The sequence below is a fragment of the Aptenodytes forsteri genome, unplaced genomic scaffold (assembly GCF_000699145.1).
Source record: "Aptenodytes forsteri isolate BGI_AS27 unplaced genomic scaffold, ASM69914v1 Scaffold26, whole genome shotgun sequence".
Classification (NCBI taxonomy): domain Eukaryota; kingdom Metazoa; phylum Chordata; class Aves; order Sphenisciformes; family Spheniscidae; genus Aptenodytes; species Aptenodytes forsteri.
The window spans coordinates 726,154-751,591 of NW_008794125.1; the positions used below are offsets into that span (position 1 = coordinate 726,154).

Below are 25,438 nucleotides of genomic sequence, written 5' to 3' on the forward strand. Positions count from 1 at the left end.
GCGGAGGAAAAACAAGGACTTCAAAAAAAAAAAAAAAAAAAATCTCACTACAGCCCCACAGAGCAAAGCCAGATTAAGTCAGTGAAGTGCGTCCAGGGGAAGGGATGTCTGATGGCAACTCACAGCCATGCCAAGAGGCCCTCGAGGAAACAGCAAAACGAGGAAACAGCAAAAGAAAACCAGCGTTAACTCAACTGGCAGACCAGCAAGCTACCTTCACATCCTCTTGATACCGCTGTTGTGGATGCCATGTTAAAAAATAAACAAAAACCCATTCATTGCTATTTCCTTGCTTTGAGCCATCCACTGCAAGCAGCCTGCTCACAACGAGGGATGACCACCTGCTGCCGAAAACCTGCTGTGTGCCTTGCCGAGCCCCACTTCCCTCCTCCCTTATTTTCTTCCTTTTCCTCTAGGCTCTGGTTCAGCTTCCCGCTCCGAATTAAAAGCCTGAAGCAGCTGGGTACGCCCCGCGGAGCACGAGCCCCACAGCCCACGGTCACCCAGGCAGCCTCCCGCCCTCGCCAGCTGCTTGTGACTCTCAGAGCGACCATCACCATCCCTGCCCACGGTGCGACGCGCTGTTAAAAAGACCATCACCATCCCTGCCCACGGGTCGGGGGGGGGGGGGGGTGGCTTTTATTTTGTGTGAACCGTCTCCACTCCCTGCCGCCCCGCCGCACTGACATTCATCCCAGCAAAACAGAGCTAACTGGTGCAAACCTGCGCACAAAGCGGTGGGCTGGCAATGCACCGGGGGGGCCCCCGTGGCTGTGGGGGACCCTGCCAACCCCTCCGCCGGGCAGGTACACAGTCCCCCAGCACCTTCTCCCTCCAGTTCACACATCGGGAGGGGAGAACTCGGGCTTGCTTCCCTCTTACAGCCAGGGAAAATAAGGCTGTCTACCCGCTGCTCCGCACAGCCGCCCCCCCTTCGTCTCCCACCTTCTCCCTCCGATGGGCTCCACCGCTGCCAGGGAGAGGTCCACGGCGCTTCCTAAAAATCGATTTGTTTGCGGAGAGATGACAGGCAGAGCATCCGCTTGCTGGCTCTTTCAGGCGCAGCATGAGCCGGTAACACTGTCACCCCTCTTATCTCTCATCGGCTCCCAGTTACCAGTTGCAGTGAAATGCAACACGTCAAAGGAGGTCAGAGGAGCTGGAGGAGAGCGGAGGGGGCTGTCAGGAGGCAGCAGAAAAGCAGCCGAGGGGGAGACCAGACAAGCGGGAGACAGAAGGGGACAACTCTTGTTTCCCTGCTATAGAGGAAAGGCATAACGCCGGCTCTTTCAGAGGCAGCTGGGTTAAGGCACACACATGCCTTTGGAGGAGGATAGCAGCAGTTACCTGGCAGAGGTGATGTTATCTGTTCCTGAGCTATGCAAAGGCAACAGGAGAGGGGCTGGGCTGGGCTGGGCACAGCAGGAGTGGAGAGGATGAGTGAGGTTAATTTGAATCCCTCTCTTCTCTTCTTCCTCCGCACCACCTGATGAGAGGGCAGAGGAGCAGCAATGCTGCCCCAGGGATCCTCCTTTGGCATTTGCAAAGCAGTATTGTTTGGGGACAAAAGGGCAATTTGGAAGACTGTAGAAAAAGCAGCAGGATTAGACAGACTGACCAATGGACACACTCCAAGGAGCAAGCCAGTCTTCCCCAGCACCCCGGCTGCATGGGGGGACACCCCTACAGCCAGGAACATCCCACATTTCTGCAATCCCATCCTGGGCAGGTAGGTAGAAGCCACAGCTCTCTGCAGAAGAATCAGGCCTCCTGCAAGGCTGCGAAGCTTACTTTGTGAGCCCAACAGCGTTGGCATTTGGAAAACAAGCAGGAGGAACCTCTGCCTTCATGAAACCCCATGTCTGGGTAGCTGGGGGTGGTGGGATTCAAGGTACCAATGCCTGAAAGCTCAGGCAACTCCATGGACACCTCCATCTGTGATCAAAAAGTGATACTCCAGAGGGGATTGCTGTGCCACAGCCCCCCCACTGCATCACAGTCCCCTGGACCAGGCTCACCGGGGACCCATTCAGCTGGAAGCACAACCTGCACCGGGGCAGAAGCAGCACAAGCTCCCATGTCTCTTCCTCTGCATTTTAGTCTCTGGTTTTCCTTTGGTGACTTGGGGCAAGGGAAAGGCTGCCTCCTTTCCTCCAAGGCAAAGGAACAGCCCTCAGGCCCTTCCCTGCTCAAGGAATGTGGTCAGCCCTTCAAGATAGGGCTGTCACACAAGTCTGTCTCCCAGAAGAGCTCCGCGCCTTTTATTAAGCAGCAGAGGCAATCTGCTGAGATACTGCTGAAATATCTCTAATTTCACATTAACAGTCTGCTGTGCTGGGGTTTGCAGCCATGTACTCAGTGATGCGAAAGTCAGCTTCCCACTTTCACTTAATAGTAGAATGAAACACAAGAGTAGAAGGCAGGAGACAAACTGATTTTTTTTAAGAGGAGCTGTGGAGGAGACTGTTAAAGCAAAAATTGAAATCTATACAGTGCTGGGACTTTCTGTGTTGGGGTAATGCAGAGCACTGCCATACGCATCGCCACCCCTGTGCAACCATCACCAAGACATTTGTACAAGCATCTCACACCTTTGTCTGCAGACATTTTGGAGGGAAAAAAAAAAACCCAAGCCATAAACACAACCGTGTGGTTGTCTGGGTCCATCTCACACATTCCTGTACATATGCTTTTTCGGGCCACAGAGACCAGCATTTCCCATTTCAAAACTCTCCAAACACAGCAAAGCCATCACAGACATGGGAACCGGCACCAGTCCCAGCTTGCAAACAACCGCAACACTTTTTCAGGCAGAAGTCATAACAGCTACTTCGCAGCAACCTCAAACACCACAAGTCCTAGGTCTGCCCAAGAGCAGTGAACTGGAAAGTATCTCTGCTGGGTCCCCTGTCCAGCCAGCATGGTGAGACAAGCTGGACAGCACTGGAAGGCGGCCTTTGCACCATTGCCAGGAGACTCCTCACAGCCCCCAGTCACTGTACTCCTGAACCCTGGGTGAGCAAACAATATCTTGTTGCATCTTTGTGGCTTCCCCGGGCAGCTTTTATTCTCATTACACTTCCCAAGCGTGGCTAGGCAGAAGCGGGGAAGAAGGAAAAGGGCGTTCTTCAAACAGAGCTGACAGCTTCTTTGTCCGCTCCTTACAGTACCGGAGGACTCCAGCCTTGTTTCTCCAGGGCTTCGCTTTCACTCCTCCACACCAGACCACTTGACACAAGTTACAAACACCCACTCTCCCTTCCTCTGGCTCCTCTGGGGAGCTGCATCCCTAAGCCACTCATCAGCTTGACGACAGCTGATGCAGACCCCATTACTCCTTCTCCACTGCTTTTAGCAGCTCATCCCTCTCCTGAGGACAGCATAGGTGATGCTCACAAGTACCCAGCGTCCCAGTGTCTAGGGGGAAGTAGGTAAGACAAGGAGTTAAGCCATACTGGGAATAGCCACCTTCTACAAGCAAAGCCTTGGCTGTTTTAAGGCTCCCTTTCCACGTGGCCCTTTCCCAGTCTGGCTGATACCTGGAGAGCAGCAACTGCTAGCTCTTTTGAGGTCCTCCAGCAACGCAGAGGACGGAGTCCAGCAGGATGCGTAAGTGGAGTCCCAGACAGCAGGTTTGAAATTAAAGCAGTGACAATAGCAGAACAGTCTAGAAAAGCAGCGAGCCTGGCCAAAGGAGGAGCCAAAGCCTGAGCAGCTGACCAGGGACGGAGCCTGGAGCAGGAGGCACTTCTGCCTGCTCATCCTGAGATGTCCCATGGCCAAAGGGTGAGCTTTCCCAGAGCCATTGCTCAGGGAAAAAAAAAAGGACTGTGTGGGTCCTGGTACTCCAGTTCCCATCTGTTGTGGTCAGAGTTCATCTCCCCCAAAGGGAAAAACATCTGCCGAGATCCCATAAACTGAGTGAGGGGAAGCTTCCTAATCCCCCAGGGAATAGCTGTGCCCTCGGGTCAGATTGGAGAGGATTTCTCATGAGCCTTCTTTTAGTGCCAGTTGGGGAGGAACCAGCTTCTCCAAGTTACCTGGCAGTCAGCTGAAAGCACCATGGGACTTCAAAGGTTTTTTGGGCAGGAATTTTCCAAACTGCTGAAAATTGGCCACTGAGGTCAGGCATCAGCTCCCTATCAAGCCTCACATGAATGAATGAAGCCAATAATGAAGAATTTTGATAATCACCATTTTTTTTGGAGGGCAAGGTAAGTTCTGAGCACTAACTCTTGGGGTTTAGGAAATAAAATTCTTCCACCCTGTTTTTAAATACACCCACAGTGACTGAACCCCCATTTTTCACAACCAGTTAACCCAGTGTACCAGAGTGCTATCAAATGTTGCAGGATAGTTATAAAAATAAAATTGGAATACATTATTTCACAGGATGAACAAAACCAATTATGACCATGTGGACACAAAGAAACATGTTAAATGCAAATATGAACTGATTTAAGAAATAGTTGCACAAGAGACTATTAGCAACTTTTAAATGTCCCAAAAGGCCAAAAAAAGCACACACACACCCCTATTAAAACATTACATTGCAAAGTTATGCAAGAGCTCCAAGTTCCCAAGTCATTTAGGTCTTTATGAGGTTAAAATAATTCTGTAAGCATCCTATTTATGGCTGGACCAGAAGACAGTATCAGTGCAATATGGTGCATCATGCAGAGATCATGCAAAATGAGAATATAAAACCCCGTCAATCAGTGACCCCTTTTTCAAGGGACAAAGGCACAGAAACAGTCACTTAAGACCACTATCAGCACACTGTTGTGCAAGGCACTCCCTACCCAAAAACTTCCATTTAAGAAACGTGCAGTAGGAACGAGGGGTGTCAGGCCACCACTGCCTCAGATCCAGCCCAAAGCAGCCGCCGTAGCACCCAGGTACAGGCTGGCCACAGGCAGGACGTTTACCCCACTCTAGCTGCTTCCTCCATCCCTTCCAGAGGCACTCCCACAACTCAGCCCCCCTCCTCTGCTCCCAGCCCCGCCGGAGCACCTCGCACCTACAGCCATCAGGTCAAGGGGGACACTCAAAGATGCAGCAACAGAGCTGCTATACTTACTGAAAAACAAACTTCAGCCTGGAGTCACCTCCCGGGAAGCTTGCCAAGCATCGCTACAAGCATTTTGGTGAAGCCGCGTGGTGCTGAGCACAGCCCCCCTTCTCCTGGAAGCAGCTGCAGCAGCGCTCAAGGCACCCACGTGCCACAGTCCCTCCCTGGGCACTGGCAGCATTTGACAAAAGCGCGTTGTGACAGCTCAGGTGGCCAGTGCCCAGATGTGTGGCACTGTGCTCCCTTCCTTGCACTGCACGCCAGCTGTACAGCGCTTGCACTTGGCTTCTTGGGTGCTGGTGAAGCCTCAAACCTACCACAGCTAAATAACGGGGTGCAGCAGGACAGGCTGTGGGTCTGCCTCCCCGCAGGAGAGCTGGCGAGCCCACCCCTCCTCTGCCTTCAGGGACCCCGGCCAGGGCACGCTGTGAGTCCCTCCTCAGCTTCCCCTGAGCTCAGCCTCCTGGAGCATCCTCACAGCCAATCTTGGTGTGCACCCACAGCAAGACCAACGAGCCTCGGGGAAAGGAGGGAACAGAAGAGCATCAAACAGAAGAGACACAAACACACATCTCTGCTAAAACCAGTTTTGGGTCAGAGAACTTTCCAAGAAGACTAATAGTTGCAAATATGACTTCTTCGCTTTTGCACCATCCCTGAAGCATAAGTCAAATGAATATACCTGTGCTACGTGCAAACGCAAGCCCACAGTGGCACAACAAACCGCAAGTCCTTGCTGTTGCCCACAGCCCTGGAGAAACATGGCCTGAGACTTCTGGAGGCCAACTCCTCAAGACGGTGCAGCCCTGGGACTATTGCACACTTACTGGCAGAGCTGTGAAGCCCTACGGAAGTGCTACATTTTAATACAGCTGTAATAAAAAGCAGAGTATATATGAGAGGCTCTATAATTTCAGTCTAACTAGGCACTTTCTTTAATTGTCAGTTATATTGCATTACATACAAATTTCAGTGCTAATACCTAGCATAAACCAGTTGCATCAATTTAGTAATTTGCCTGGTGCATCACTGCATTAGAACTCATTTAGCACAAATTACTCTAATTCCAGCAGCAAATCCAGATGTGCTGCCCAAGTTACAGTTAAAATATCCTCATTCTTGGCAACAGCATTGAATTACATAGGGAGATGCTTCAAAGACACATTCTTTTTGTAATTTGGGCCACTCTCCTGTGCACGAACAGAGAGAAGGGCGGGCATTAGCCACAGTAAAGAGTTAAGATGCACTGTAGCATTCGACGCCTAAACGCAGCCCTGGGTGCTGGAAGCCTAGCTGGTGGCACCCTGCTTCCAGCCTGCCAAAATCCCTCCCTTCGCTCTGAAAAAGCAGGGACGTCAGCACCCAACTCCTCACCCCGCAGAGTGAAGCGCAGGGGGCCAAAGCACTCTGGTGCAAGTGAGTATTTACTTGAGTTTGGCTCAAGATTCGCCTTCACACAGAAGCGCCAGGGAAGCAGAGGTGTAACCACCACCAAGAGCCAGTCAGTTCGGCAGCATAGAGGTAGCTGCAGTCCCCACCACAGAGACGCTGGTGCTGATCCGGTCACCCACCTGCTGCAGCTCATCAGCATCTATCCCTTTTCAGAGCAGCATAGGATGTGCATGCTCATGAAATTCAATTCCTTTTTTAATCCCCCAGATAGATGGGAATTGCCAAGTTATTTCATCCCACTTAAAAATGTTCTCCCTGCATGCAACACTGTGCAGTTAAATCACAGTACACACAGGGACAATTACCTCCCAAAGCAGGGACATCCCTGGTGCCCGCTCCTTGACAGCGGCACAAAAACCTGGCTCAGGCTTGCAGGGGAAAGATAAGGGCAGGAAAAAGCAGACAGCAGCACAGCCAGCTGCACAGCCAGCTGAAGGAGTCACAGGGGCTCTTATGTACTGGCTAAAAAAAAAAAAAAAAAAAAGAAGAAGTGGTTGGTCCCTCCTAAAAAATAGTTGGTTGAGTTCGAATGGACTGAAGAAAGTATAAAACATCAACAGTGACGTTGTTCTGGTTTCAGCAGGGATAGAGTTAATTTCCTTCCTAGTAGCTGGTACAGTGCCGTGGTTTGGATTTGGGATGAGAACAAAGTTGATAACACACCGATGTTTTAGTCACTGCTGAGCAGTGCTTACACTAGTCAAGGACTTTTCAGCTTCCCATGCTCTACCCACTGAGCAGGCTGGAGGTGCACAAGGAGCCGGGAGGGGGCACAGGGGGGGAGAGCTGCCCCAAACTGGCCAAAGGGACATTCCGTACCATGGGACGTCATGCTCAGTACATAAACGGGGGAAAGCTGGCCGGGGGGGCCGCTGCTTGGGGACTGGCTGTGCATCGGTCAGTGGGTGGTGAGCAATTGCATTGTGCATCACTTGCCTTGTATATTATTATAATTATTACATTATTATTATTATTATCATTATTTTATTTCAATTATTAAACTGTTTTTATCTCAACCCATGAGTTTTCTCACTTTTACTCTTCCAATTCTCTCCCCCATCCCACTGGGGGGGGGGGGGAAGGGGGGGGAGTGAGCAAGCGGCTGTGTGGTGCTCAGTTACCGACTGAGGTTAAACCACGACAGACGTGATGGGAGGAAACACAGCGAAAGGAGAAGCAAAGGCAGAATAATTTGAGGACGTTTGGAGCTGGCAGGGCTATCTTACGGGCGAGGGGTGCTGCCTGTGCCATATCGTGCCCATACGTGGGCACCTTGGCTCTGCCCCCCACCAATGCTGGAGATCCACCCAAAACTCGCTTGATTCTTTCACACAAAACCCCCAGATTCTGCCCAAGTGGGGCAAATAGGGCATGTGCCATCCCCATCCCCACATCCTCAACCAGCCTGGGAACAGACACAGCTCAGTACTCACCAGTTGTTCTTTTTCCCCTAAAAACCAGCCCTGGCAAAACTCTAAACAAAAATTGGAAAACTCATTAACATGATCAAGAATTTCAGAAAATGGAAAGGAGAATAATTCTTGCAATTACAGCCCAGCAAACTTTGTTAGTCTTTAGAAAAAATAATAATCAATGTGGAGCGAGCAGTCTCCAGGCTGGGAGAGTCACAGGACTACAATCAATATGACTGCTTGCATTCATAAACAGCTACTTGTGCCTGTCTGGATCTCTGATGAGGAGCAGCTCCCTCCTACGCCCGGCTCCCCACAAGCAGCCTCTCTCCCCGCTGTCAAACCTATGGGTGTTGTTACAAGGGTTTCCTTAACAGCACACAACCCCTAAGACACCCCAGGCTGCCCATGGACATCTCCTTCCCGTTCCCAAAAGGTACCAGGAGTCGCAGCAGTCTGGTCGGAGAAAGAGAGAGACCAGAAGAGGCAGGAAAGGGATAGAAAGGTTGTGCCCAGCTGCCAACCCGTGGTGCAAAGACCCGGCTGCGCAGTTTTCACTTCGTGTTGTACTCTCCCCACTCCTCCTGATCCTGTATACACCACGGTGGCTGCTCACCATGCCTCTGCTGCTTCCTTCACCCCAGCCACTTTGCTTGCAGCTTCCTAAAATGTCTGTGACTGATGGATACTGCCCGAGCCGAAGCCGGGCTGCACGGTGACCCCTCCCAGGGGCTCATCAGGGCAAGGAGGTAGTACTCAGCAGCCGTGGGCTGGAGAGGGAGCTGACGAAAATGCAATTAACTGCCAGGCAAGGGAGGTCACCAATGCAAATGCACCAGAACAAGCAGGATGAGCCTCCGACCTGCTCCCTTCAAGCACTCTCTGTGGCCTGCTTTGAAGTGAATTCTGGATAAATGCAACAACCCCTCTGGGAAATTACTCATCAATGACCTCGAGCTTCCCTCCGACTTGTATGAAGTCCTTCACTGATCCTAGAGACACGGCAGCACGGTCCTGAGCAGCTCCCCTTCCCAGGGCTTCATGACCCAAACTGGCCCGGACCTTTGCGAACCAGCAGCAGACCCGCCCAGCACGCAGGGGTCTGCACAGTGGGGAGGCTGCTCAGCCCCGGGACCTGTGCTGCCCAGGAGAACACAGTGCTCAGATCCCATGGGAATTTGCGTCCTCCCCAAATAAGAGCTGCACCCCTCAGGGGAACATGGGGCCACCCGGAGCCAGGCACTTGTCCCGGAGGGGCACAGTCATTCTCAGCAGCCACAGCCCAAGGGTCCAATGACACACACCCACATGCACCAAGGAAGAGCATTTCTATTTCCAATGTTTTTCTCCTCTCCTCTCACACAGTAATTATTTTGATGCAGAAATGGGATAGAGTCTATTAAAATCTCAGCTTCCTTCCCAAACAATAGATTAACATAATCCTCTTACGACACAGAGCTGGCCATGCCTGTTGCAGTCAATGATTGCAAACTTTCAAGCCTGGAGTGAAATTTTAACTTTTCATGTCAAAACTTTGAACAGCACAACCATCAGATAGACAGGGATGTTAGATTTACTCAGCATAAGGCTTTCCGTTTAAATTAAGCCGAAAGATTCCCCCCAGGTTATAGCAATTTAATTAAATAAAAGTAAAAACAAACCTCTAAAACTTCCAAAATGCTAGTTGTAAAATTAAAACCTCTAGGACTGCCAAACAGAGTACAGAACCCAAATAACACCCAAGGGAAAACAAATACTTCAACTTATTTCAGTGAAATAAAAAGACTGACAAACCAGATCACGTCGTATCCTCCACAATATAAGCAAAAATATTTAAAGCCCCCATCAGACAGAACAAAGACAATTACACAGACGGCCAACGCCACCAAAATGAGAAGTTGCATATTGAGACTCCTCACCTGAGATGACCTCCACTGCCATAAACCTCCAAGTAATTGCTTTCCCTGCTCAGATCCTCACCATATAGTTAGTAATGAAAGACCTCTAATCAATGGGCTGCTTAGGGGACAGACATCAGCTCTTCAGGTCCTGGGACCTCAGTGATACCCCCAGTCCCCAGCAGAGCAGGGAAGTTGGTGGGATTAGCTGTGGCCTCACAGGGCAGCTGCACACCGGGCTCCCGGGAAGTCCCCCATCTTCCAGCACAAGCTGCTGCACTGCAGGTCAGTCTGCACAAGCTCTGAGGAACCTCACTGCTTGCAGACCTCTCTTCCACACACTTATGTTACGCTCATGCTGTGAACACATGGTCCAAGCCCAACACTGCAACCTTGTATGGTGTGACCAAGGGACCTCTCTACTTTCTTGGGGAGAAAATGAGGAAAAGGGGGAGGGAGACCCTGCCAGCATCCCGCACGCTCTGCCCACATCAGCTCTTCCCAGGTGATGCCCTATTCCTACCTTTACCTTCCTGCTGCTGCCATCAATGGATGCTGCCATGCTACTAGCAGAGGGAAAGGAAACCCTGGGGAGGTGTCTGGGCAGTCACCTGGGAACAGAAATTGTAACCTTTGGAACAGAAAACTCAAAACACCATCAGCAGAAACGTGCCATGCGGCCCTGGGATGAGTCAGCTGAGCTGGTCTGGTACGAACCAAACAACAACCCAGTCCACCCACACTCCCTCAGCACTCAGTAGTGGCGTGAGCTGACTCATCCTGGGGCCACGCAACCACTGGACCTGACCCGAGGGCAGCGGAGGGAGGTGGCTCGGTCTGGGGGCGTGGGGGTCCAAACCTTTCCCCAGCACCCACCAGACAATGCGCAATGTGAAGCTGTGCCCTGAAGAGCTGTGGGGGGACACCACGCCAGCCCTTGCAAAGCGTCCTAGGATCCTTCCAGAGCCTGGACCACACAAGGAAAGGCAGCATAACTACTGTATATCCAGGATGGCTGGATAATGAAGCACATTAAAACCCCCAAACATTTAAGTCCTAATTGGCCACAGGGTTCAGCCAAGGGTGTTTCTGCCAAACAGTCAGGGTCAAGGATCTACTGGATTTCTACCATAATTCAACACGCACCCCCAAAGAGACTGTAAAGCAATACCTTTTATGAACACCCCCAATGGGATCTGTCAAGCTGTGCTTCGACACAGGGGTAGCACAGGGGGAAGCCAGTGAGCAAGGCACATTGCCTGCAGTGTGGAGGAAGGAGCTCCAGCACTGCAGCCACACTTCACAGCAGCAAAGCCCCCCAAACCTCCAAGCCCACAATGCCAATATGGTAAGAAAAGTAACTCACAGCAAGTGCTCTGCACAGCCACTGCTGGGAAACAACCAGCAGGTGGGAAACATACCTTTCGCTTAAAAGATAAAGCAATTTGGAAATTGAAACTTCTTCATCAGTTACCAGCCACTGTGGGAGAGGGGATGGTGGGGCACAAGGCACTGAGGTCAGCGGTTCTTCGTGTCAAATACCTAAAAACCAGCATCACAAGGGTGTCCAATAGAACAGGCTACCTAGTACATCTCCTGCATGTGTACTACTGCTGCACATCAACATATACACACACAGGTTGTTTTAAGCTAAAACGCCAAGCAGCCCTCAAAGCAGCACATCCCTTAACACCCAAAAGAGGGCAAAGAAGCTTGAACAAACCTCTCCATGGTGTATTTCATCACATTTCTGTGAACCTTATCTCAGCCACAATGTGCACCTCTACACAAGCAGAGACACCACCAACACCGTCACACCTCAGCCACGTTTCTCAGTGCATGGGGCAGGACACAGCAGCACGTTACCTGTGGGGTTGAGCAGCTTCACCTTCCCATCCAGCAACTGGCAGTGGCCAGGAAGCCTCTGCTGGCACCTCCGGCAGGTCCGTGAGCTGCATCACAGCCTCCCAAACACTGACGAGCCCCAACCGATGTGTCTCTTTCACCCTGGGCAGGACCACAGGATCTCTCATTGCCTGGTGCTTGTGAAAGCAATAGGTGGGAGTCACAGGGAACATCATGACAGCACAACAGCAAACCCGAGCTCCCTGCTTCCTTCTCAGGTCCAAGTCCCCCAACCTCAGGCCTCCAGAACCGCAGATGAACTAACTGGGGCAGAGACCAGTGCCTTTGGCCGTGGGCCCTGGGGAATTGCCTCGGACGTCATCATCGCTGGGCTGCCAGAGGCAGGCAGAGCTCAGTGGTGCAGCTCAGCACTGTGCAATCCCCAAATGATTAAAATCGGGATATGCTTCCTCCCACAGGCCTGGAGGCAAAACTCAGAGTGCTGCTTGCCCTCCCAGGTGGGGCTCAGGAAGGTCTCTTGGGCTACTTCTTTGCTGCATGGTTATCCCAGGCCCCAGCAGCTCCCCTCACAAAGGGCTGCTCCCCATCTCTGTGACGGGCTGCCCCTGTTTGGGGGGCACAGGAGAGGTTTCCCCAGCTGTGACACCTCATCAGGAAAAGAGGGAAAACAAGAAAAAGAAGGAAAAAAGGAAGATTGCATCTTACTCCATGCTGTCCCTGTGCTGGATGTCTCTGCTTTGGTCCCCAGCTTGCTGGCAGCAGCTCTCTGCACTCTGAACCAATCCTTTTGCCACATCATAGTCACATCCACTGTCAGACCCTCAAACCCACCTCAGCCTCCACTTCCAGTGGAAGGAGCAAGCACCTCTGAGCCCCCAACCTGCTATCCACAAATGTGCCAGCTGCTGCCTGGGGCATGCAGGGAAAACCCCTCACTTCCAAAATCCCCAAAAGAAATTCTGGAAAAAGAAGTCACGACTCCACCAAAACCAGGAGCCCTCATCATTCTCTTCAGTCTTTCTAAAGCACCTAGAGTCTGACCACGGCAGCCCTTTGCCAACACACAAAAAGCAAAAACTGAACCTGGGTAGACACAGTTTAAAAGCTAAAGTTGATGGGTTTCCCTACCACAGCGTGGCCTCACGTGACTCATCTCCACTGGTCCCACGACAGCTCTGCCCTCGGCTTGGGTCCAGGCAGCATCCCCACAGGACACCCAGCGCAGCATTTTTGGGATGCTCAGCAAACCCCTGGGGTACCTTTGCATCAGCTGCTGCAGAGCATGGACAGAGCAGGGCCACGCAGCGTGGGCAACCAGCACCCACACGGGCCACCCCTTGTTACTCTGCAGCATTCAAGCTGCAAGAAACAATCTGCAATCTGTTCACTCTAATGCCCACAGGCTCTGCCCAAGCTGGGTGATGTTTCCAGCTCAGCTGCCAGCGCAGCATTTTTGGGATGCTCAGCAAACCCCTGGGGTACCTTTGCATCAGCTGCTGCAGAGCATGGACAGAGCAGGGCCACGCAGCGTGGGCAACCAGCACCCACGGGCCACCCCTTGTTACTCTGCAGCATTCAAGCTGCAAGAAACAATCTGGTACTTCTTCACTCTAATGCCCACAGGCTCTGCCCAAGCTGGGTGATGTTTCCAGCTCAGCTGGAAGTGTCTTTCCAGCCACTCATTTTCCAAACAAAGCCAAGTTTTTCCTCCATCTGCAGTAAAACACGTGCTCCCCTCTGCTACAGGGGCCATGGCAGGAGCAGGCATCGCAGTGGTACGCAGCGAGCCGTGCCGTGGGCCTCCTTGCTGGCTCCGCCAAGAGGTTTGGCCACAGACAGAGTGCGATGGGGCTGGAGAGGTCAAGGGTTGATTTTTTGCTTGGTGCTTGCAGCAGAGTGTCCCACAAGCTGCTGCTGTGAAAGATCTCCCTGCCTGGCTGGGCAGGTTTTGGCAATGCTGCACACAGCCCATAGGGTGACCAGGCAGGAATGCCGCTGAGTAGGGCCATCCTCCTGGTCCCCATACCAGCAGGTTAAAGCAGGAATGGTGCACCAGGGAAGGATCCTCTTGCCCTGCAAGAGGGACAGTCACCGACCCAGAGCAACCCATGTCCTCCCCAGTGCGCTGCAAACTGCTTGGGATCTCTCCTGCCACCCCCAGGGATGCAGAGCAGGCACTCCACATATGCTTTTGGAAAGAAAAAAAAAAATTTTAAAAAATGAGGTAACGTCCTTACACACCTCCAGGAAAACACATTTTAAAAGTCATGCTGCATCTAGTGCATGGAGCAGGAAAAACTTAAAACAAGCAGTGAAGGTGCGAAGTAACAGAGGACATCAAATAGGCCACGTTTTCACTGCACACGTCTGCTGGCAGGCCAATATTGGCCAAGATACACGGAGATATGAGCTGCGATCAGAGCAGCCAGACCTGTGAAAGCCTCATGGATGAATGCACTTGTAACAGCACAAGAAGCCCCACAGGGCTCAGGAATAAGATTAACCGATAATAGGGCAGCTCTGGCAATTTGAACAGCTTTCACGTTACAGTCAGTTCATCAGCCCAGAGGACTGGAGTGTCAATGTCTGTACCAAGCATCACTGGTGGGGCTGATCTACTGCATCAGGTACCACTGCTTGTGGTACTCCGAATCACCTCGAGAAGTGGGCAGTGAGTTCAGCCCTGGAGCAGGATAAGGGATGGGGCTCTTCTGGCCCCAGGCTAGGTCCTGGCATCCCAAGAGCCCAGTCACGAACACACAGAGATGCTGAGAACTAAGACCTTACCAAGGCACCAAGATGCAAATAAAGGTAGATAACATGAAAATAAAAAAATTAAAAAAAAAAAACCCAAAGATGTAAACCATCATCTTCATCAACAGACAGGCCTCATGCAGAACTACAGCTACAGGAGCTAAGCTCTGCCAGTCCAGGCTTAATATACCTTCTTCCAGCCTCCCAAGTCTGAAGATGTCCCAGCCACCCTCAACCCCCTCTTCTCAGGTAAGCTGCATCCCATGGCTGAACTCTGTCTGATTTGCAGATGTGTCTTTGTTATCTGCCTATAATTTGCAGAGGAACAGAGGGGAGATTATACCACATTAAGGTACACCCCAGGCACTAGATTCAAGTCTTTGATTTACTCTTTTACAGGTCAATGTCTCTGTAAATGTATATCAAAGGCAATTACCAGCACAGTCAACAGCTGCACTGGTGGTTGAGCATGAAAAATGAACAAGGCTTTCCTCCCAAATTACTCCTGCCTTGCAGAGAAGGCTGTGAGGACAGAAAGCAGGGGAGAGAAAGGAAGGTCAGAACAAGCAAGGGCACTCAGCAGAAAGCAACATAAAAGTCAATTCAGCAAAAGTAGGATGGGGCAGTGTGAGCTGGACCAGCGCAGCCCTCTCCTTCCCCTGCCCCAGCGCAGCTGGGCTCTGCCCAGGGAGCAGTGCAGGCAGCATCAGGCTCAGCAACGCATCAGCTGATTTTCAAAAGGCCTTTTATAAAAAAAGCAATCCAAAGTGACAGTCAGCAACTCTGAAACTCTTAAGAAAATGGGGCAAGCAGGGAGTTTTGAGGATGGGAAGAAAAGAAATCAAAGGCAGAAGTGACCTGCTGGAACAGGGTTGTTGGTAGCAGTCCTGCAACACCACATTTCAATTCCTATGCAGTTTATTTCACACTGCATAGACCCCAGCTGATGTGACCCGAGTACACACAGCACGGAGAGGAACCTGCCTTCTCTGGCACACGACGGATGCAGCATTACAATAAAGGACAGGGAGAAAGCAGAGGAGCAATGTAGCCCCTTTACCACCCCAGCTCCCCTCCAAAGGCTCTGACTGTGCCAGCTCCAGCCACTCTGAAGAGTAAAGCCTCTGGGGTAGCATTAGGGTTCTGTAAAAGATCAATAGCAAGTACACGGAGTCTGAGTGTGCTCCCTTAGCAGCTTGCTGGATTAAAGATTTAATGCAATGTGTCCCTCTGGAAGAAATTACACAGGCTATTAAGAAAGATGCGCCTATCATCTGATGAAATCCAGCAATCATTGCAGCAATACGTGCAAACTAAATAGGCTCTGTAGAGCAAAGGGAAAGCTGCAGTTGCTCTCGTGAGCCCGTTCTGGATAGAAGAACCAATGGGAAAAGCAGCAGCTCTATTAGCAGTAAAGCAAATGTGCAGACACAGCCGTACCATGCCTGTGGAGAGTGAGACTGTCCCTACTTCCAAGGGAAGAAGTAAAACAACACTTGGCAGCAATTGCTCGCTGTTTCTCGCTGGCATCCAGGGGCTCACAAGGCCACTGGAGCAGGGCAAACAGCCCTGGGCCAGGAGCAGCAGGGCACCTTTGACACCTCACAGGGTCTTGCTTTCCAGAAAAGAGTGAGGGACATGCCAGTCATCTGTCCTGCCACCTCTGCCTGCCCGGTCGTCCATCCGTGTGGCGCCCCCCCCCCCCAGGTGGCAGCACGTTGGCACACATGCCAGTCATCTGTCCTGCCACCTCTGCCTGCCCGGTCGTCCATCCGTGTGGCGCCCCCCCCCCCAGGTGGCAGCACGTTTTGGCACTTTGAATTCAAAGTATTAGCTAGTGCTCCTCCTGATACACAAGCAGGAATTAACCCTGGGTCCCTCACCCAGGGCCAACAGGACCGGAGGAGCGCAGACTGTCACAGCAACAGGAACACCATATGCTAAAGCACCTTGTTACTTTTGGGGGATAACCACAGTTTAATACAGCGTTATCCAGAGCATAGCAAGTGCCTCTTTCTAAGCAGCAGTGTTGTGCTGCAGACAGCAGCACTGGCTACATTAAATTCAGCTCCAACATCCCCTCAGAGCGTTCAGCAGCTTCACCACAATGGAGCCTGGTCAGTAAAACATCAGACTTGACCAAAGGAAACAGCTGCAGAGAAAGAGCTCGCATAACAGAGCTTGGATTAGTATCTGCAGAGTCCTTTTGTATAGCAAAACCATCCATGCAGCAAGATGCACCTGGAGATAATATTCCCAGGGAATCTGAGCTGAGACCCCTGAACTCATTCAGCATGGACCACAGATGCACAGGGAGTTCTCAGGTCCTGAGCGTGACCCGCGGCGTTAGCCACGAAAGGGCAGCCACCTGCACGCCTGGCACTGCTGTGCTGCTCTCTGGACTCACAGCTGCCAATTCCCACTCCTTTCCGAGGGAACCCATTGGTTCGGATGCTGTGCCAGGCTCCACGCCACAGAGATTCAGGCGCCTTCACAAACACACAGGGCAGACAACCAGCACGTCTCCGCAGAGCTCTCCCATCCTCCCCCAGGCAAGCATGGACACACATGGGGTAACACCCTGCTGCAGTGAACCCCTTTGGTGGGGTTTGCTTCCCACATGCTGCATGCACCTCGAAGAAAGCTGCTTGAAGCAACTCCCCCTGCAACACCTTCACTGCCGTGGTGCTTTGCTCCCTGGAAAGGTTGTTCAACAGTCTCAGCCTGGCTCTGGGAATATCCCATGCAGCCAAGTGCTACTCTGCGGTGTCAGTCCCCATGGTCTTCTACAGGGCTGGGCTCAATTCCATAAAAACAGCCCAGCAGCCTGGCATGTGCATTATAAGTTACACACAATTGTGCACTAAATCAGAAAAGTTTCCATGACAGTCCTGTGTGCTGACCTATGACAGAGGTGTTGCACCAGCAGGCCCTGCTTCATGGGCCATTCTTCACTCATTCCCCTCTCGCTGCCCTGCTTCCCATTGCAGGGTGAAGCTGAGCCCCTCATATACTCTCCCAAGCCTTCCCTGCCCCCTTTAAATCCCTCACAGCTTAGGAGCTTGCATAGAAGCTCCTGCAGGACTCAGCTGAGGGTGGAATTACAGAAGGAAATAAAAGCTAAAATTCATAGTTCCTCTGATCAAAGCAAGGATGCCCACAGATTTCCAAACTCCAGTGGCAAGAAAAGTTGGACAAGTTGGAAAACAGAGATGCCTGTGGACCACCGGAGAAGATGACTTGGTTTGAAACACCAACTCTTGCAGTCCATGCAGGAGACACGGGCAGACTGCATGGCACTGCACTTGAGCTGGACCTTTTGGGGAGCAGGGTGACAGCAGTTGCTTAACAACATCCCCTAGTTTCCCCACCCAGCACCTGCAAATCTCACAGGGGGTTGCTGCGGGCAGAGCACTCCGTAGCTCCCGTGTTTTTCTGCTACAAGCACCAGCCGTGGTTCCAGCAAACACCCTCTCCAAAGCCACAGTGGCTGCCCCACCACACAGCGTTCTGCCCACATGCCCTGTGAAAACAGCCGATTTTGGGGGTGAGCTTCAGCAGCTGGGTCACTGCAGCCTGGCAAGCCAGCGCCAGCAGGTGCACGCTTCTGCTCTGCCCATGGTATTTATTAGCTAAACGTGTCAGCTTTGAACACTGGTGCTTTTTGGCAGCTCCCTTCAGTCTAGGAGTGAGTGCACAGACAGATCCCACAGCTCAGCTGGTGAGCAGCTATTTACATGTTATTAATGAAATAATTTACTGTTTATTGCAATGATTCTGCCAAAACACAGGCAAAAAGCATTACGGTCACTACCAGCAAACCTGCCAGTTCACAACAGGTCAGGGAAACAAAAGTTTCAGGTATTGCCTTCTAAAAAGTCGGTTTACAGGACCCCATTGGTGGCCCAGGCTCCTCCTGGCACAGCTGTGCCTGTCACAAGTACAAAGGTGTCCAGGGCAAACGCTGCCTCCTGTCAAACCCTTTACACAGAGGAACATACAGCAGCAAAATCACTCTGCGTAAGCACTCTCCCAAGGAACACACATTCACTCAAGGCGCTTTATGGCAGAGCTGCAGCCAGTCCAGCAAGGCTGAGTTGCACCCCCACCTTCCCGTAACTGCAGCGAAGGGCCAAGCATCCAAGTAAACCCACAGCGATGCAGCTTGCATCCAAAAGCACCAACTGCACTGTGTGACATACCCGCGCTGCTGCTGCTGCTGACAGCCCCTTAACCGTGTTTCCTCCCAAAACACCATAGGGAAAGCACAGGAGCACGTAAAGGAAAGAAACTGCCAACCTGCCCTTACTTTGGTGTTAAACAGGGAATCCGCTTTCACCAGCACATCAACAGCCTGTGGAGATCAAGGAAATATATTCCTTCATACACTCTCCAGGGCACATAGCTATTTGCAACCTGAAAAATAGTTGCTGTCACTGCACATCTGAGGAATTATCCTGAGCACAACAGCATGGCTTTAAAGGAACAAGTACTACCCAAACCGCAGCTTCTTGCACACTGCCTCCAAAGTGGCCCCAGACAGGCTAGCAAGCGGGATGCATGCACGGCTGCAGGGAGGGCCAGCAGCATCCCACCCACAGGGACAGAGGCCAAGGATCCCCCAAGCCCTGGCACTATCACCAGATGTCTGTGGTGTCTACTGCTGACAGCCCTTCTCCGGGGGACTCCAGAGAGCCCTGCGGCCAAGGCCCTCTGTGCAAGCCCTGGCCAAGGCGGAGGTGCCCACCCCAAACAGGGAGGCTGAGCAGTGGTGTGGCTCACGCGGGGCCTTGGGGACATCAGTCACAGGGCCTTCCAGGGAGGAAGAACATCAGCAGCACAAGCTGAAAACGTGTCACTGAAGACCACGAGGCCAGAATTTGGTTTCCTGCTTAAACGGAGTGAAAACAAGCAAAGACCAGAGCAACACACAGAAATGCATCATGATGTGCTCCCCGATACGCACCTGCGCAGCAGATGTGTCCAGTCCAGGGTGAGCACTGTGGCAGGGGATCCCTGGGGAATGGCCAGCACCCATCCCCCAGCCGGGCACCCCAGGCCAGCAGGCGCCTGGCTTGCCTGCAGAGTTGGGAGCAGACATTACCCTCCCTCCCCACACTCACTGAATAATTAATCCTCCAGAAATTAGTCAAGTCTTCAACTAAGCCAGCTCAGCAAATGGAGTGAGGAATTTCTAGGTCAGAACTACAAGAAGCGGTGGGGGGAGGAAAGAAAAAAGAGCCTTAGGGCTCTGTCTCCTGTTCATTTCCAAGGGATTAGCTTGGAAATCTCTGCTCTGCCTTGCCCAGCCAGGGCCAGCACCTCTGAAGCAAGAGCTTGGATGAGAATCACACCTTGTCATCCTGACGAAGGCTGACACCACAACTGCCTTCTGACATCACCAAAAAGCAAATTTTTGTGCAAAGCCTCTCTCTCCATCTCACACAGTTCATTTTCCAAAGCAGAGAGGAAAGCACCTTATGACAATTATATTTGTTCCGTCCCTCCCGCTTCAATGCCTTTGACGTCTTAACCGCCATCTTCTGCAGAGAGTTTTTTTCCCCTCTGCCCAAAGCTGTAACCCAGGGATGAAGCATGCAGGAAAAGCCCCAGGAGCGTCACATTTCACAGCACCAGCAAGCAAGACCAGCCCTCCATGAAGCCCCTCTCAGCCCACTCATGTGGTACCATCTATCACCATGCCCGACAGCGCAAGGGGAAGGTAGTTTCCAGCCGCAGTGCCCTGCCGAGAGACAGCAGCAGCTACCGCCAGGCACTGGGTGACAGATGCTCCCTTTGGTAAAAGCTGTATCTGATGCTCAAAAAGCACTAGTTCTGTCCTCCCTGGGAGACAACCCTTGTAAAAATGAATAGTAATTATTTAAGAAGATGGATCTTCCCTGAGATAGATATAGCTATTTGGCCACCCAAAAAGATTTGGAACTGTGGGAAGAGCACACAGAGCTAGGGTGCAAGGAGGGTACCGGGGCTCAGGACAGGGTGGGAGGGACAAGCAGTGCAGGTGAGGGGGTACCAGCGGCGCACCCTGCTCCTGCGGGTGCCGGAGCTGTGCAGAGCCGGGTGAGCAGTGGTGCCGCCCTGCCCTCTCGTGTCCCCCACCCCAGCAGGCGCCTACCCCACACACTGTGGGGACCCTACCCACAGTCCCGCAGGGACACATCCCGCAGCAGCCCCAGTCTCCTGCTCCCACTATTCCCTGCCGTGCTGCCCTCCTCTCCTCCCACCCCTATCTGGGAAGCAGGAGGGCTGCGTGGGGGATCAGAGACAGGGTCAGTGCTTGCAGTTTCCCACCTCTCGGTGAAAGCATTCAGCCAGAAATTCCCGTGTGGGAGCTTGGAAAAGGGGGCAGAGGACTCTAGTGACGGCTGCCGGACCCCCCCCCCCGGCTGTCCCCATGCAGCCAGGATGTGCAGGAAAGAAACAGAGAGGGACCAGATTCCTGCCAAGAGGGACCCCATAGAAACTTGTTCTTCCCTTTGCTCACACATATTAAAACAACCACGACCACCATTACTGCAACCCTTTGGGCAACAGGTCCAGCCCCGAGGTGTTCACCAGCAGACCCAAAGAGGGAGGGTGGCAGGAACCAGGCAAAGGAAACAGGGAAAGCCTGTGCTGCACCCACCTCCTACTCCACTGCTTTGTGCAACCTCTTCTTGCACCGGTAACAAAGACCACATCCTCCACAGGCAGCCTGCTCAGAAGCTCTCCCTAACATCACACCACCTTATCTCTTCCTTCAGTTTAACCTGCTAGGCACCCTGCAGTCCATACTTGCATTCGGAGAACAGACTGCACGCAGTTACCACATCCACCACCAAGTTCCCGTCCCAGCTCTGGCACCTCCAGCTCGTCCCTTCACTACTCACAGGTTGCTTTTTCCAACTTCTTCTTCCGCACTTTAAGACAGACATGGACAAATAGAGCCCAGAGGAGGGCAGGGAGTTAGGGAGCAGCAGTGCAGAGGGTTGGTCCGTCTACCTGGTGGGCTACACACCCCTCGAAGAGCTCCATCCCTCTGTCCCATGGCAAGAGCACCAAAGCCTTGCTGGAGTGGGGATATCCAGCACCCCTTTCTCTCACCCACGTGGCTGAAGTGCACATGGCAAAGGCTGAGGTTAATTCATCTCCATCTGACCAGGACCATGTGCCCTTTGGATGAGTCCTCCTCCCCACTCTAACAAGGTGGACACCCAGGAGACAGCTCCCTGTGGGAGCAAGGGGACCATCGGAGACAGACAGGCAGCAGGACTGGAACCAACACAACAGCTCTGTGCCACGCTGGTGCTGCCTAGCTCATGGGGGTGCTGGGGACCCAGCGCAGCCCGAGGCAGCAGGGGAGCATGGCAAGCACACCCTGCCTGTCCCCCCAAGCAAGGTGGGGGTGGCCACAAACAATCCCAGCATTGAGAGGCCGCTCGCCCCAGCCCATCTGCAGCTCCATGAGCCTGTGGCAGACAAAGACAACGTTAGCTGATGGCAAGCCCTGCCAAGGCGGGGGAGACAAACCGGCCTTTGTATCTGCAAAGGCAAAGTTAGCTTTGGGGAAAAGACTAGATAGCTCAACTACTGGAGTCTGTGCTTTGGCTGCTTTTCACTTGGAAGTTTCTAATCCACATGCAGATGACAGCAGAAGTCTCCAACACTCCCTTTCTCTTGCCTGCCCCACACATAAGACGAGCTGGGGGTCCCACTGCAGATGCTCCCTCGTGCAGGGACTTTCAGCATGCAGCACCGGGCCACAAATGCACACTCATAGCAACAGGAAGACTGAGCCAAGAGGGGTTTGACCCATCCCAGCTTAAATCCATTTATCACCCGTGTTTTTCTTTTGCCCCCAGCAGAGAGCTGGGAGCTCAAAAGCATTCCTCCCCAGGGGTAAGCCAAGCAGGGTCTGCCCTTCTGCCCTCAGACCTGGCCCATCCTGTCCCTTCCCAGCACTTGAACTTCATGTCCATGCCGGCAATGATTTCCATATGCAGAAAAACAAACCCCCAAGGACAACAGGTTTTCTCCCATTTCCTCCCTTCCCCAGCTCTGGGACGAGTGCAGCCTTCCTGCCTGCAGCGAGCCAGAGGCCGCCTATCCTCGCTCTTGCCCGCAGCACAGACCAGCACGTGCGCTGTGCTTACCTCACAGCCATGCGATCACCCTCAGGTGATCTCAGCACAGATCTTAAAGGTGGGAAGCATTTAACCGTGGCCACTAACGGCTTCTGCACAGCCAGGACAGCCGAGCCCAGGACACGCTTCCCAGGGGAACCTCCCTGAAAAGGCAAATCCTCCCCACAACTTAATGGGAAAAACAAGACCAGATATAAAGGGAATCAGGAAGAATTTTCTTCTTTACACAGCACTCACTCTGGAAAGCTGACATAATGGACTGAGATTAAATATACACATTTAACCATTGCTGCAGTGAAACTGTCAAGTTTGACAGCATGTACCAGGTTTTCACTACTGGTACAAACCCTGTCATTCACACTTTCCTTAGTCAGAGCTAGTTCACATTGCATTACTCCAATTAAAAAATAAAACACTTGCCCCGCACTCCCCACAGCTCCCACCACTACACGCAAGTGCTGCACCCGGCTATGGTACCGGTAGGTATTTGTTAGGCTGTATGGAAATGGTGAAAGGTGGGGAAAGGCTGCAAGCCCTCAGTCGTGGCGTTTACTGCTCATCCATGTGGTGAAACACAGCCTCTCCCTGCGGGCAGAGGCTTGCTTTGCAATATGAAAATGAAACAAAGGTATCATGCATGCCAAATGCTTACATTGGAGGGCCAGGCATCGGCTCGGCTTCCCCAAACACCAGCACACCTCTTCCCCTACACAACCATTAGTGAGTGAAAGACAGGGAGCGTGGCACAGCCCCAACTCACCCTTTGACAAGGTCCATCCCGCCCCTCGCCTCAGTGTCCGCAGCAGCTCCTCCCAAGCTCCCGGCGGCCGAGAGATCATGTGCCGCAATGCAGACCTCCGCACTCCACCATCGCTAGCCACCCCGCACCGCTGGAAGGGAGAGAGAGATGGAGACCCTGCCCGTTAGTGAGGCGGACAGAGCCCAGCACATTGTCAGCACGTAACCGAGAGGTGAGTGACACCCTGAGCCCTGCAGAGGAGGACAACCACGTACCCAGAGAAGACGCGCTTCCCACCCAAACGGGGTCAAGAACCACCGAGTGATCTGGTCCAGCACAGTCCCACCCTGTGGCTTCGGCTCATCCTATCCCTCAGGCCTGAGCAATGAGCTCAGTTTAAGGGATCTCAGCAGCCATGAGCCTGGGCATGCTGCTGTAAGAACACACTCTCTGTGAGGATGCAAGCCTTCCTTCATTTGCTTGGTACCTCTGACATTAAACTGGGATGTGCTGTCCTCTTTCTAGGTGATTATCAGTCACTGGATTGATAATGGATTACATTAGCTAATGGATTACATTAATTTCTTATTCGGCACTAAAAAGTAAATGTGTGAGCAAGAACTATGGGCTTTTACTTTCATATATCCTCCCTCCCCTCTATTCCACACTAGCAGCCAAAATATATTAGTGCTTCCTACTGACCTCGCTAAATATGCATGGCTTGGCAAGAACACCCAATGCATTTACTTGCTGCCACGCTGTCGTTCATCTATTATTACATGGACGTATTCTCATTAGCCTGCAACCTGGTACAGTAAGAGAGATGAGATGCCCCATTCAGAAGCCAAGGCAGAAGTATGAACTACTGGGGAAAAAGAAACCCTCCACCAGCAGCGGGGAACTGGTGTGGATCGGTCACCCTATAGGAGGGAAAAAAAAAAACCCACACCACCACATATACAGGCTCTCCTGGCTCTGGGCTAGCCTGCCACTACAGAGAAGAATGTGGAAATGGGAAGGAAAAGGAATAAACGGGGTAAGAACATCAGCAGACACTGTTGTTAGGTGAAGCCTTTGCTATCCAAGGGGAACAGCTAACACACCAGGATCCACAGCACACGCGAGTCTCGGGGGAGCCATGACCCCCTCCCACAGCACAGCCCTCAACCCCTCTCGTGGCACAATGCAGGCTACGACCCTGGTGCCCACCAGGCCTGGGAGGATGCTTGTGGCTGCTGCCCCCAGCCATATGGATAGCAAAAATCAGGGAGGACAGGGAAGTGCAAAAGCTATCAGGAGAGAAAGCTTTAAGCATAAAGTCTTCCTTCATTAGGGATAATAGAGGAAAAACTCCCCCACTAAAAAGAGGCATCTCAGTGCTTTTTCTGCCATATGACAACATTGCTCCATTTTCATGTTTCAGCTCAGAGTGCCTTTGCTTTTAGCCTCCAAACCCTAATGTGCATATCACTAAGCTGCCTGTTGCAGATTTACCCTGTGACAGACAGAAAAAGGTGGCTGCCAGTCTTCAGCATCACTGAAATTCACATAAATATCTGCCTGGATTCAGTCTCCACTGTGTAACTGCTGTCTGCTTCAGCATTTACATTCAAGGCAAATTTGTTGGGGGGGGGGGGGGGGGACGGGACACAATAGAGAACATTATTTCCAAACCATTATTTTGCTTCACTAGAACTGGACCCTGATGCAAAAGAAATATGTGAACCGCATCCTCAGTCACACCTGCTAATCAGGAAACCTGCTCTCACCAAGCCACATGCTGGGTCCTGCACTTCGGCCACAACAACCCCACGCAACGCTACAGGCTTGGGGAAGAGTGGCTGGAAAGCTGCCTGGCAGAAAAGGACCTGGGCGAGCTGGTCGACAGCCGGCTGAACATGAGCCGGCAGTGTGCCCAGGCGGCCAAGAAGGCCAAGGGCATCCTGGCCTGTATCAGAAATAGTGTGGCCAGCAGGAGCAGGGAAGGGATCGTGCCCCTGTACTCTTGGCACTGGTGAGGCCGCCACCTCGAATACTGTGTTCAGTTTTGGGCCCCTCACTACAAGAAGGACGTTGAGGTGCTGGAGCATGTCCAGAGAAGG

The 25,438-nt window shown here is 52.3% G+C and overlaps 1 protein-coding gene across 1 annotated transcript in view; it reads left to right on the forward strand.

Annotated features, from left to right (window-relative positions):
* Positions 1-25,438, forward strand: part of CUNH16orf59 (chromosome unknown C16orf59 homolog) — an 87,416-nt gene that overhangs the window by 659 nt on the left and 61,319 nt on the right. The window contains exon 2 of the mRNA XM_009278188.1: positions 417-463. Within this exon, the coding sequence (XP_009276463.1) occupies positions 417-463 (47 nt within the window). The remainder of the gene's footprint in view (positions 1-416; positions 464-25,438) is intronic.